This window comes from Planococcus citri, chromosome 5 (assembly GCF_950023065.1).
Source record: "Planococcus citri chromosome 5, ihPlaCitr1.1, whole genome shotgun sequence".
Classification (NCBI taxonomy): Eukaryota; Metazoa; Arthropoda; class Insecta; order Hemiptera; family Pseudococcidae; genus Planococcus; species Planococcus citri.
Window position 1 is genome coordinate 53,781,959 of NC_088681.1, and position 13,838 is coordinate 53,795,796.

The following is a 13,838-nucleotide window of genomic DNA, read 5'->3' on the forward strand; positions in this document are numbered from 1 at the left end:
AATCAAAATTTTACCAAATTGACCAAGAGAGCTGAAATTTTGGATACACCCCATTTTCGACATGGCAAATCGATTGGAAACGGGTTCAAACCGTTTTGAGCAGTTCTGGAGCCTCCAGCAGATTTTTGAAACTGGAAATTTCCACAACATTTCATCAAATGGAGTTGGATAACTGAAATTTACTCTGCAAACTAATTTCAATACGCTACGAAGTACTGCAGGTAAATTTAAAGTCGTTTTAGAGCCTCCAGCAATTTTTTGAAAATTACTGGAGCCTCCAGCAGATTTTTTAAATTTTGAATTTGTACGAAATTTCATCAAATGGTGATGGAAAGCTGAAATTTACTCTACACTACAATTTTAACACCCTCTGAAGACGACTTCAGGTGGGTTCAAGTCATTTTAAAGCCTCCAGCAACTTTTTGAAATTTACTGGAGCCTCTAGTAGATTTTTTGAAATTTGAAATTCCTGCAACATTTTACCAAATGGAGTTGGCAAGCTAAAATTTACTTCGCAATGGTGGTTTGAAATAGTTTTGAAGCTTCCAGCTACTTTTTAGAAATTTCAGTTTTCCAAAAAACGCCATACGACCTTTCAAAAAGTTGCTAGAGGCGCCAAAACGACTTGAAATCCATCAGCAGTCCACTTCGTAGCGTATTGAAATTAGTTTGCATAATAAATTTCGATTATCCAACTCCATTTGATGAAATTTTGTGGGAATTTCGAGTTCTAAAAATCTGCTGGAGGCTCCAGAACTGCTCAAAATGGTTTGAAACAGTTTCCAATCGATTTGACATGTCGAAAATAGGGTGTATTCCAAATTTCAGCTTTCTTGGTCAATTTGGTGAAATTCTGATCAGATCCTACCTTTTTTATTGAGTCTAAAAATTTTAAAAATTTGGCCACTTCGTTTAAATTTGCCAATTTTTTATAATCTTGAATCGTTCGACGACGCCTTTGAGTTCTCCTGGAACCTCCGGTTGATCTGTGGATTTTTCAATTTCGAAAAAAAGGTCATAAAAAATCCAAAATGAAACTTGATCTTTATTCTATTATTGGGTGTTGTTTTTTTCACCAGGAATTCAAGAATCTTGGTTTCCTAATGAATTGAAATGAATATTCTAATTTGGGGCGTGAGAGACTTGAAATGATCTGGAAAAAAAAATCATGTCATCCTCAAATTTTTGATTTTTTTTTTGGGGGGGGGGGGAGAAGAGAGCTCAGATTAAGTCAACGTAATAACAAAATGGCTGAGAATAAATGGAGGACTAATTTTAAAAATTTCATGGAATTTTGCTCCCTCCCCCCTTCCCTCTCTTCTTCCTCCTATTCTTTTCCATCCCCACGTGTCCTTACTGCCAGCAGATTGTCAGTTTACAAAAGTTTAATGGTGGTGATTTTGAGTGATTTTGGGCCTCCATCTGTTGGATTTTCCAGTACCTGAGAGTAAAAAGTTCAACGACTGAGAAAAAGAACAACGAAATTTAAGCTGTCTACTTCAATTGAATTTTAAAAAAAAGAAAAAAAGGAAAAAAATAAGGAAATTAACCAAATTTTAATTCTTGAAAATTAGCCAAAAATTTAGAAAACTTTTTAAAATTTAAATCCTTTTTGATATAGGTTAATCGATTTTTTGTTATTTTAAACAATGTTCAAAATGTTTCAAGCATTTTTTGCTAAAATTTTTTTGTTTTTCTCAATTGTGTGGATTTTTCATGAATTTTGGTGAATTTTAATTAGCATTTTTATTATTGTACAAGCAAATATTACCCGTCCTATGGACGGGTCCTCAACATTTATGGTGCAAAGCGTCAAAAGCATTGTTTTGATGCCTCTTCGCCCTCAACTTAGGCCTGTTCTCATTTCTTTTTCAGCATCCTAAAAAAAATCTTTCAAATCCTAAAATTTTGAAAGCCAAAAAATCCTTGCATATAAAAAACATGGTTTTTAGTTCTTTCAGAATACAACTTTTTAAAAGTTTCTGTTCACTCTTCGCTCGAGTCGCACCAATTTTTTTTCAAACAAAAAAAAATTTAGGTCTCTCGAAATCAAATTCTTAAAAACTTTTGTCCTTGCTTCGCCTGGGTCGATTTGCTTATTGCTATAAATTTTTTTAAAAATTACAATTTGGCCCAAAAAAATTCAAAACAGAAAATAAAACTTTTATACATATGTCGTATGAATATATTGTGTAGCTGTAGATATTTACTTCTATATGGAAGGGGCCCATTTGACCAGTTCCAAAAAGGGTATAGATTAATTCATTTCAAAAAATTGAAATAAACTTCCAAAGTTCTGTAGTGGATCCCAACGTTATTTGAACATAAAACTCTGAATGAAAGCTTCACGTTATAATCTTTTAAAAAATCAGGCTGTTTTTGATTTTCTATGTTATTTTAGAATCATTCCATGTCAACTTAACCAAAAAAATGCTATTTTGAAAGTCATATCTTTCAATTTCGCTCATTTTTTTTTACAATATCTACCCACCCAATAAGTAAGAAACCTACAATCAGTTTTATCCCAGCTCCCCGGGCTTGGGTTGGGTGGAGTGGGTTCAATTATTTTAACATTGTCTCGAAGTACCTACTCAACTTCAGCAGCGCATGCCTCCAAAGAGATGCTTTTTCGAAATATTCAATTTTCAAGGTGGGATATTAATAGAGGGGGAACACCTCCTCACCCAAAATTTGGGCAAAACTTTCAAAACAAAACCTAGAGCATGTGATGTATCGTATTGTATGTTTTTGGTAACGTTTTTTGATGGACCCCCATCCACGGCCTCCAGCACTTTCCCAAAGTGGGTAAAAGTCAAAAAAATGGTTTCGGAAATTTTGCAGAATAAAGTTTGGCCTTCCAACAGCATTTGATAAAATTTAGTGGAAATTAAAAAATCTGCTGGAGACTCCAAGAATTTTCAAAAAATCGCTGGATTCTCCAAAATGGATTGAACCCACCTGAAATCGTCTTCAGAGAGTGTTAAAATTGGAGTGTAGAGTAAATTTCAACTTTCCATCTCCATTTGATAGAATTTTGTGAAAATTTAAAGTTTCAAAAATCTGCTGGAGGCTCCAGGAATTTTCAAAAACGACACTGGAAATCCACCTACAGTCAACTTCGCAAAGTATTAAAATTAGTTTGCAGAATAAATTTCGGCTTTTCAACTCTTTTGTTGAAATTTTGTGGGAATTTGAAGTTTCAAAAATCTGCCGGAGGCTCCAGAACTCAAAATGGTTTGAAACAGTTTCCAATCGATTTAACAGGTCAAAAATAGGGTATATCTCAAATTTCAGTTTTCTAGGTCAATTTGGTAAAATTTTGTTTTTTTTCATCACTTTTGGCCTACCTAAATTTGATTTTCAAAATTCACAAAAAAACAAAAATGGCACTTTAGCACTTGAAATTTTGACAGGTGATGAATTTTTGCCTCTTCTTTCGATCTATACGTACCTTTGTACGCTTTAAAAAATTTCATTCAAGTCCTATGTTGGAACTCAAAATCTGTGATTTTGGCTGATCTGTCAATCAAAATGGCCGCCATTTTGTAAGTAGGGCCACTTTTTTTTAGGACAATGGCTAGAAACGTTCCTTAGGACTAACTCTTCAAGAAAAAAAGTTGCCCCAGCGGATCGGTGGTGGGGGGAGCGCAATGGATCCTTATGCGGGCCTCTCGGCTACATGGTTATCTTATAAATCTACTTTTTAGAAAATCAAATTCGTTGTCAGATTTTTTGTTCAATTTCCTAAAAATCAATATTTTTGCACGAATGATAACGAATAGATAATCACAAAACCTCACTTTCTTATAATCAGTCCAGTCGAACCCCTCCCCTTCTCATAAAGTTCTCTCAAATATCCCTATATCAGTCGTCAGTCGAACCCCGTCCCTCTTCCCATAAAAAACCTCTGTATAGTTATACAACCCTATGAAATTAGGCCAAATTATATTTTTCTCAGCCCCGTATATTTTCTCGATAGCCCATGGTTATTTTCTTAATCTGCTTTAAAATCACATTCGATGTCATATATTTTTCGTTCAACTTCCTAATCAATAGGCCAAACTGGTATTTCCCGCCCCCCCCCCCAATAATCAGTCCGCAAATTTTCAGTCGACCTCCCCTCCTCCTCTCAAAAAACCTCTATAGTTTCATCCCTAGACATGGAACCAATTTTTTTTGTAGTTCTCTCAAAGTACGAATTTTTGAAATTTTCCTCCCTCGCTTTGTGTTCTTTTTTTAGGTCTCTCAAAATACAAATTTTTGAAATTGTCCACCCTTCGCTTTTTATAAGTCATATCCTACCTATATGTAGTTTTATCGCTGGAAATGAGGCCACATTATATTTTTCTCAGACCCGTATAGGTAGGTACCTAGTTTCCCAAAGAATCAGAAATACTCGTCTGCGAAGTATAATTCGGATTATGCCAAATGCTTAGCAAATGAGAAATATTCGAGCATGAACTGAAAGCTCGAAATTGAGTGACGTCACAAAAACTTGAAAGCTCATTTGTAGTTTTTGGGAACAAAATAAGTTGAGATTTTTATAGCTAAGATTGATCTAGGCGTAATTTCACGCCTACCTATCGAAAATTCGAAAAAATCGGTCCATAAATAAAGAAGTGATGCGCGGTCTAAAAAACAGGGCTTTCATTTATATAATAGATAAGAGCATGCAATTTCGAGGACATTTGAATTTTTATTTTTTTCCTAATTAAATTTTGAGTGCTTTCATCCTCAGGTTTTACTAATTTTTATTTTTTTTTATATACCATTTTAAGGGGCTTTTTAGTGAAGTTTTGAAAAATTTTTGCAAATGAGTTTTGCTAAATTTTAATTCCTGATATTGTTGGTAATTTTGAATCCGAATAGAGTACTAACCTTATAGAAAATCCAGAAATAGTGCTTTGATTAGGCAACATTTTAGGTGCTGAATTTCATTCTTCGATTTTTGATGAATTTTTGGGAAGTTGAATTTTTTCGAAGGAAGGAAATGAAAATTCAATCAAATCGAAATAAAAGGTTTGAAATTTGTTTATACTCAGTTTTGAACCTTACGAATTACGAATAAATTGATGATGAATGATGATTGTGTGAGTCGTTCTGAAGCCTCCATCATATTTTTAGATTTCTTCATATTTTTAAAACTTTTTCCCAAAAAAATAGAGCTAAAATTCAAAATTTCTATTTTCTACCGCAGTCAAATCAACAGGTACTTGGAGGAGGGGAAGGAGGGATGAACGGGAATGAACCAGATCTGAATTTATCATCATTTTCCAAAAATCAGATTTTATTTTTTTCTCTTCTGAAGAAAAGTAAGGTACGAGAAAAAAATCTTAAAATTTCAAGATTTCGATCCTGATTTGAAAGTTGATATTATATTTAGTAGGAAAAATTAGTGTTTATGAATGATGGTTTATTATGTGAAAATTCGATTCAGAAAATTTCGACTCCCTACCTACTGGAATATCTCATCTCTGACCAATATTCAGAACTCCTTCCTATGGTTTCAATTCCATTTCAACTCGTGTAAAAATTCATTTCGTACTAATTTTTCCATCCATCCTCTATCGTGATATTACTGTTTACTGCTCTTGGTCTGTACTCGTTATCCCTGTTGGAAACCATAAAGATAACTTGTTCAAATATTTTGTACTCGTAATTGACTTCTTTCTTTGCAGTAGAACCATACCAAACAAACAAAATCTCTAATCCTACCATTAATTACTTTTCATACTCTTCAGGAAAGACCAAGCAACGTTATCTATGCAACAATGTAAACAGATTTTTACGAGCAGAATATTAATAAAAGAATCTCGAATATAAAGACGTATCAGCGATTTGAAAAAGGAGAAAAAAAACTGACGTGAATAACAAAAACTTATATAATTCGAAATTCGATTAACTAAAAACATAAAAATAAAAGTTTTAACGGAGATTACGTATAATAAAGATATCACTTCAAACGTTGCCGAGTGAATTAATAAACGAATGAATATGTAGTTTATAAATAGACGCAGAAAGAGCAGATTATCACATAAATTTCATCTCTCATCTGTACGATTAGGTATTTCCATCATTTCCGTTACTATTGTTAATTTTATTCGCTTCGTTCGATTCGACCAAATCGTCTAATTTATCTTGTATATTTTCGAGCGTTTGGAAAAATTTACTAAGTTCTTCTAGTTTAAAATCCATCACGGTGGTCTCGGGTGGAGAATTTTTATTAGTAGTTTTCAGTTGGAGAATAGCTCTGGATTCTATGTGGTCTCGGTGCGAATCCGACATGGGAGTTACGTTTACCATCCAATTAACTTCGTGAAGCTGTGAAATTATAAGCGTGATTTATTATATAATTATTTTAGGAGGTTACGTGTGAGAGGAATTTTATACGTACGCGGAATACATCGTCTTTTTTGATTTGGTTTTTGTTATTGTCGCCATTTTCGGAAACTATTAATATGGTGTTTTCGGCGCTCATGGTTGAAAAAATCGGGAAAATGGAGAACTATATCGATTAATGTAGCATTTTAAATAATAACGAGAGTTTATCGATTGATTTTAATTAAAATTCGGTGAAAAATTTCCAAAAACTGTAAAAAATTTTGAAAAATAAAAACAAATCCGGAATTTGATAACATTTAGTTCCACTTTTGGCCGCTCGTAGCGCTGTTTTTGATAAAAACGAATGTAGTTCAGTTTTTTGCCTGCAGAAGCGCTAGTGAAATCGAGTTTTTCTCAGTAATTTCTTGATTTCATTTTTTGTCGCTAGGAGCGCTGCAACATGATTTTGTCGCTGGAGAGTTCCGTATAATTTCATCTGTGACTGTGATGTTTCTTTTTATCATGGGTTTTGTAAAATTTTTACAATTTCACCGCCGGAGATCATGTTTTAAACGAATAATATATTTTATTTTTAATTAATTTAGTCAATTTTTCATCGAACATACTCCCACAATGGCGGATACAGCGATTGCATCGAGAACTTGCGAAACAGCCGAGTGTAATTTACCAGCCAAGCTGCAGTGTCCAACATGCGTGAAATTAGGTATCCAGAACTCGTACTTCTGCTCTCAGGTAATAATACTTGAATATATTTTCGATTAGAGTTTTTCTCATTTAACTAATGTTTCGTGTATTTACACAGGCATGTTTCAAAGGAAGTTGGAAAACTCATAAGTTGATCCATAAGTTAATAGGTGAGTGGAGTTCGGTTACAGTTCGATGTGCTTTGTTTTGGCGATTTTCTGACTGTTTATTTTGTCCGCAGAAAATGCCGAAACGGAAAAGAATTCAAATGATTACCTTAGTTATAATCCCTGGCCTTATTATCAATTCACTGGTGAGTAATTTTACCTTCGGGAATGCCTCACAATGAGATTAATATGTACGTATGCTGAATAACGTGGTTGTTTGGTTTCAGGTAAATTACGTCCTTTTCCTCAAACAATGAGACGTACGGTACCGGAAAAAATATCTAGGCCAGATTACGCCGAAGATCCCAAAGGTATCCCTTTATTGGAGCAAAAAGCCAAAACATCGTCCCAAATTCAAGTGCTTTCGGATGAAGAAATCGAAGGCATGCGTGTAGCGTGCAAGGTAAGATGTGTTTCAATATTTACATAAGAAGTATTCCGAGTATTATTTGTTTGAATTATTAATCTGTGTACTTTGGTCATTAGTTAGGTCGCGAAGTATTGGAAGAAGTTTCTAATATGATCGATGTGAATGTGACTACCGAAGAAATTGATCGAATAGTTCACGAAGCGTGTGTAGATAGAGAGTGCTATCCGTCGCCTTTAAATTATTACCAGTTCCCTAAGTCGTGCTGTACGTCTGTGAATGAAGTCATTTGTCATGGGATTCCAGACATGAGACCGTTAGCTGATGGTGATATTTGTAATGGTGAGTAACGAGATCGAAGTTTTTCAAAAATTTAATGTATCTGTAAAATTAAAATGTGTGTTTTCAAGTGAATATTCGATTATCTGTGAAATAATGATGATTTGTCATTTTATATGTTTAGTGGATATTACCGTATATCATCGAGAATATCATGGAGATCTGAATGAAACTTTTTTAATCGGAAACGTCAGCGATGTTGCCAAAAAATTGGTTCAAACTACTCACGAATGTTTACAAAAAGCAATCGAAGCTGGTAAGTGTGTTTTGAACATGGTCACTTCGTTATTTAAATGATTGTGATTTGATCTAACGTTGTTTTCTATTGTTTTGTGCAGTTCAACCGGGCGAAAAATACCGCGAAATAGGTAATGTGATACAAAAATACGCTCAGTCGAAAGGATTCTCGGTAGTGAGGAGTTACTGCGGTCACGGTATCCATAAATTATTTCACACAGCCCCTAGTGTTCCTCATTATGCGAGTAAGTAATGATTTTCTCAATTTCTTTGTTCGAATTCGTATCATCAAGATATTAATCCGACATGTTTTATTCACAGAAAACAAAGTCGTCGGTATCATGAAGCCTGGTCACTGTTTCACCATCGAACCCATGATCAACCAGGGTAAGAAATCTTTAATTTTTACATTTCAGCTTGGCCAACATTGCGGAATAAATTCGCCATTATTAAAATGATCCATTCGCCTTGTTAGGTAATTGGCGTGATGATACCTGGCCCGATAAATGGACCGCTGTTACCGTTGATGGTTTATTATCAGCCCAATTCGAAGAAACTTTATTAGTTACTGATACTGGAGTCGAAGTACTCACCAAGAGAATACAAAAAAATGGCCAACCGTATTTTTACGATAAATTATAACATTGGTGACCACGTCACTGGAAATAAATACTGCTACGGTTGATCGCTATCGTTTTTTGAATTTTTGAGGCTGAGAAAAGTGCAGGGTTCTTGAATAGATGAGTTAGACGAGGTTAAGTTTATTCTCAAGTGATTTTTCATGTAGCAGATGAAAAATGTGGTTGGCCATTAGACCAGGTTATTGTTGGTGATACGAGAGGTTATCGGGTGTTTTATTATTGCTGACTAGTGTGGAATTCCATGAGCCGCAGAATGTTGCTTGGAGCGATCGGATGTTGACTGTTGAAATAATATAATAAGGATTTGATTAATTATAGCATAATGAGTCGGTAGAATAGTTGACTGCATGTTCCTATGGCTATATGTGATTACTGATTATTATTCATTACTGTTGCTGGATAATTCGTGGTTTTGGCGCTTTCTAAGTGTGGGAGTTTTTTTTATCTCGAATCTGAGAATTTTTCTATTACAAAAATTTATGCTGAGAAATGTTAAAAGGGTAGGTCGTAGGTTTTCGTGGAAACAGCAAATCATCTGACCACTGTATACAAACTTCTGAATTTTGAAACACTAGAATAGGTTTTAATGAACTATGAAACAGAGTTTCAAAAACAGAAAAAAAAGAAATGAAACAAGAGAAAAATAACGTTAGAAATAAAATTTTGGATGAGTAATAACTGAAATCCCTAAAGACCTTTAACAAAAATCAACGGTGTAAAAAAAACATAACAAACCAAGCAAAAATAAAAAAAAGCTGTTATGTTCCCAAAAAGAAATTAAGTGAATAAAAAATTAAACTGATTTATTATTTTAATAAATAATAAATACAAACACACGTGAAAGTTTACAAGTAAAATTACCTTGATAAAATTTGCAAGACTGGATAATAAAAATACAATTCGCAAAAATGGTCAAATAAAGAGAAAAAGACTTGAGTAATTAAAATATCACACAAAAATTTGGAATTAATAATAAATTAGGAAATCAACTCAAGTCAGTAAAAATAAAACGAACAATTCGCGAATAAAATTAGAAATTTGTAAATTACACACAATTTGTGTAAAATAATTGAATCAGTCATTTCAAAAACCACATAAGTCCATTCACCCTTTCTTTTCAGGAGAGACAAAAAACTGTTTCATGGCTTATTGTGCATGAAAAACTGACTTCAAAATATACCATTCGATAGAGAAAACCATGCCAAACACGTTTTCGTAATTGTTACCACTTGATACCGCTTAGATTTCGCTATATTTCAATCCAAAAGTGATGGACTTATGCTGTTTTTAAAAAACCCATTTTTTTTTCTTCAAAAATTCGAATCAAAATGCATTATTTTTCGAACATAGGCAATGAAAAACGAAAAAAGAACCAATTTTTCAGTATCAGTTGTAATTCTCAATGAAAAACATAGTCATAGAATTTTTAAAAAATCAATTCAAGTCCTAAAATAGTAATTCGTAATGAAAATCATTGTCACAAAATTAAGAAAATATCGATTTAAGTCATAAAATATACTTAGGTAAGTCCATAATAGCTAAAAAATTATTCATCTTTAGATTCGTGAAGTACTTTGGCCACAGGTGCTTCCAAAAAAGTCAAATAGGTGTCTAAATGCTTCGATGGAATGTATTTTAGCAACTTGAAAATGTTAGACCATTTGCTGTTTTTGATGAATGGTGGAGCAGTGTAGGCACAAGAGGGCCAGTCTATTGCTGGGAGCTTTTGTAACTGGAACATCATTATTGCCAAATCATTGATCAATTCTTTCTTCTTAATAACACCTGGTTCATCTGATTGGAATTTAAAGTAATGAAAACTTTTGTATTTTTAAATATTGCTTGGATGCCCTAGGCAGATTTCTGCTCTCCACAGACACAGTAGTAGCTGCTTTTTTATAATTTTGTTCTGACTGAGCTTTGAAGTTCAGAATCATGTCTGTACTCACAAACGTTACGCAAAAATTATTATCAGTGCTTCCACGAATTATTAATTTTGTGAACTGCTTTAGGGTATAAAAATTCGGTCTCGCTTATGAATGAAGCGCTTCACAGTGTGAAAATCCATATGGCATGGATTGTATGAGTGGCCTCTGATTGGATAGTAGTGTTCAACGCAGTTCAGTAGTCTGAGGTCACAAAAAGCAAAAATTATTTAAATAATTAAAAATCACACACTTTTCATATTAAAATTTAAATAATTGCACAAAAAAACAAAATTAGGAAAAAGTATACAAGTTGGTTTTAAAGAAGAGAGAGAGAGAGAGTTAAGTTGCACAAACTACAAGTATTTACAATGGGTTAAAATGATGATTACTAAAAGACAACAGCTAACTAACTATTCTTTTATTCAAAAGAGGATAATATTTGTACCTGAAAAATTATCCTTTACCAATCATTCACCAATACAAGGAAACACAGAAATGGAAATTTACTACTACAAGGAAACTCAGACATCGGAAAAGGTATAGGAAAAATCATAAAAATCACCCACTACAAAAATACTTCCAACAAAGAAGAATACAATATAATTTTTGTTAGTGTGTGCGTGATTACACACGTTTACATAAATTTACCCTTTGGAATTTGCCTACATAGTGGCAGTAGGCGGTCTCATTTGTAATAGGGTAAAAAGTCTTTACAAAAGTTGTGAAGTTTGACCACAAGCTAGAAGATATGTAAATGAAAAACATTATGGAGAAGACAGAAAGTAGATTGGTACAATGACCAGTAATTAAAACAAAAATATCAAAAAGTAAATGCAAAATATTGCATTATAACCAAATGCATAGGTAACCAAATAGGTAGTTGTAAGGCAAGCAACTTAACAACTCCCTACTTGAGAAAAATTTTTATATAATCTAGGTCAAGATAAACAAATTAAAATTTTACAAAGTCAGAATACATTCAAGTTGTTCCATGCAGCATGGTCCTCCTGGACAAGCAGGGTTGTCACATGGGTCATCCAAGTTGGGTAATGAGTCATAGCTAGTAATTAAAACAAAAATATAAAAATGTAAATGCAATATTTTGATTAAATTAGGCAATGAACGAATTGAACCGATTAGTGTTAATAAGATAGAGATTTATACATATTACAAACAAAGTTAGCTGATGAAATCTAGGCAGAATTGAGAAATTTCCAAAAAAAAATTATGTAAAATAAATCTGAAATTGTACAACTTAATGTAATTTATATGTACTCATTATTTGGGCTACCTCGGTGTCCTCTTCTTCTTCATGGTGCGTTGTGGTTTGGGGAGTGTGCCAATCTGGCACAACATTTACTCTCCCTAACCCCGCTATTTGTTGGAGTCTAAACTCGGTGTATATCCTGATGGCCAATTTTTCATCCTCGGACGTGAGGGACAATGTTGTACTGTATGGTGATGGAGTGCTGAATGGGAGATCGGATATCGGCGAGGCCCCTTCTACCACAGGCTGCTTAGTATATTCAGGGGTGCGATGCCGGAATTCAGGTGATTGAGGCAATGCAATTTTCATTTTAAAAATATCTTAAAATTTACACGGAACAATAAAATACTTCTAAAAATAGGCAAAAATATAAAAAAAATAATCGTCATTACAGTTCTTTAAAAATCTCATAATTGTATCTTATCAAATACATACACATAATCTTCAAAAATTTAAATAAAATCTTATAAAAATAAAAATTGGACAAAACAAAAATAGGCAAATTTTTGAAAATTTACATAAAAACAATCGTCATTAACAAAAAGGAAATCTCCTATTATTAAAAGGAAAAATTACATAATTTTCAAAAAAAAATATTTACATAGCATGAAGTTCTTTAAAAGGCAAAATAAAATGAAATGTCATTAAAACAGGAAGAAAAATTTATTAAAATATAAGTAAATTGACACACCAAAAAAAAACCCTCAAAAATAGGCAGTTTTCTAAAATAGTAAAAGGATTGCTACGAATAGCAGAATAATAATACACAATGTATTCAATATAATGGAAAAAGTGATGAAACATGTGTGATTTCAAATTTGATGGTTCATAAAATTTGGACACATCTCATGAAGTAATTCTAGTATAGTTTGTTGGTGTCTGCCATTTATCATTATTTCCATCACTCTTCCACACTCGCTTACTCCTATTTGGAGGAGTGTCATACCGTTTGGAATCCTTTCCATATTACCTGTGATGGGGTAAAACCTAACCCCATGAATGAGCTCCAAAAACTGTAGATATGTGAGGGCGAATGGGAAAAGGGACCTCCCGACCAAAAGTAAAATTTTACGGGGGGGAGGTTTAAAGTTTTGAGTTATTTCCTCTGTTATTTTGTAAGATTATGTATGGCTATTTGAACTTCGAAGGTTCTACATACTACCAAACATTCACGCACGTCCTCCAACAAGCTCTACTGGCCAAATTATGCACTTCAAAGTTGATAGATTGAGTATATTCAAGGTTTTTAGTATTTCATTTTTAATAAAAATCTGATTTGCGGCTGATTTTGGCGATGTTTTTCTGTTCTTTCCTGTTATTCATGTTAATTTCACAATAAAATTAGTTGTATATCATTAGAAAGCCGATTCTCACAACACTCCCGGTGGCTACGTGTGTACAGAGGCGGCTCGTCACGCCAGAGGTCGTGAGTTCGAATCCCGCAGACGGCAAAAATTTTTTATATTTTTTTTCACGTATTTCTTTTAAAAGTAATGAGTTTTTGTAAAATTTTAATTTTTTATGCATTTTTACATTTTTTTTCGAATTTTTTGCGTCATTTTTCTACTTTTGTAAGTAATAAATTTATACATGCCTCGCTTAAAAGTAGAAAAATTCGATGAAATGATGAAAATTGAGGCCTGTTGAGGGTTCCACTCGATTTTTAAAGAGTCCCCAAGAAAATTTAGCGAAGAAAACAGAAATTGATTTTTTGGTCGGGAGGTCCCTTTTCCCATTCGCCCTCACATATTCTCCTTGATTTATGTAGTAGACCAGTAAAAGCGACATTTTGATAGTTCTGGTTCACGTTTATATGGTGTATAGCCATAATTTTGCACGGTACTTTGATCAAGAATATAATATCTA

At 33.3% G+C, this 13,838-nt stretch overlaps 2 protein-coding genes across 2 annotated transcripts; one reads left to right on the top strand and one right to left on the bottom strand.

Annotated features, from left to right (window-relative positions):
• Window positions 1-5,864: 5,864 nt before the first annotated feature.
• LOC135848708 (uncharacterized) lies at window positions 5,865-6,641 on the bottom strand. Its single transcript, XM_065368674.1, has 2 exons — window positions 6,395-6,641; window positions 5,865-6,321 (listed from the first exon to the last, which is right to left on the bottom strand). The coding sequence occupies exons 1-2, from the start codon at window positions 6,476-6,478 to the stop codon at window positions 6,061-6,063; spliced, it is 345 nt and encodes a 114-aa protein (XP_065224746.1). The 5' UTR covers window positions 6,479-6,641; the 3' UTR covers window positions 5,865-6,060.
• Window positions 6,642-6,821: 180 nt separating this feature from the next.
• Window positions 6,822-8,823, top strand: LOC135848707 (methionine aminopeptidase 1). Its single transcript, XM_065368673.1, has 9 exons — window positions 6,822-7,074; window positions 7,145-7,196; window positions 7,268-7,339; window positions 7,421-7,596; window positions 7,680-7,902; window positions 8,024-8,155; window positions 8,238-8,381; window positions 8,458-8,523; window positions 8,612-8,823. Exons 1-9 carry the CDS (start codon window positions 6,955-6,957, stop codon window positions 8,776-8,778), a joined length of 1,152 nt encoding a protein of 383 aa, XP_065224745.1. The 5' UTR covers window positions 6,822-6,954; the 3' UTR covers window positions 8,779-8,823.
• The last annotated feature ends 5,015 nt before the right edge of the window (window positions 8,824-13,838 follow it).

Excerpts from the sequence above, each read along its gene's own strand:
- LOC135848707 (XM_065368673.1), top strand. The coding sequence starts at position 6,955 with ATGGCGGATACAGCGATTGCATCGAGAACTTGCGAAACAGCCGAGTGT. Across the intron at positions 7,340-7,420 it reads GCCTTATTATCAATTCACTG|GTAAATTACGTCCTTTTCCT; the intron begins GTGAGTAATTTT and ends GTTTGGTTTCAG. Across the intron at positions 7,903-8,023 it reads TGATGGTGATATTTGTAATG|TGGATATTACCGTATATCAT; the intron begins GTGAGTAACGAG and ends TTATATGTTTAG.
- LOC135848708 (XM_065368674.1), bottom strand. The coding sequence starts at position 6,478 with ATGAGCGCCGAAAACACCATATTAATAGTTTCCGAAAATGGCGACAAT. Across the intron at positions 6,322-6,394 it reads AAAAAGACGATGTATTCCGC|CTTCACGAAGTTAATTGGAT; the intron begins GTACGTATAAAA and ends ATAATTTCACAG.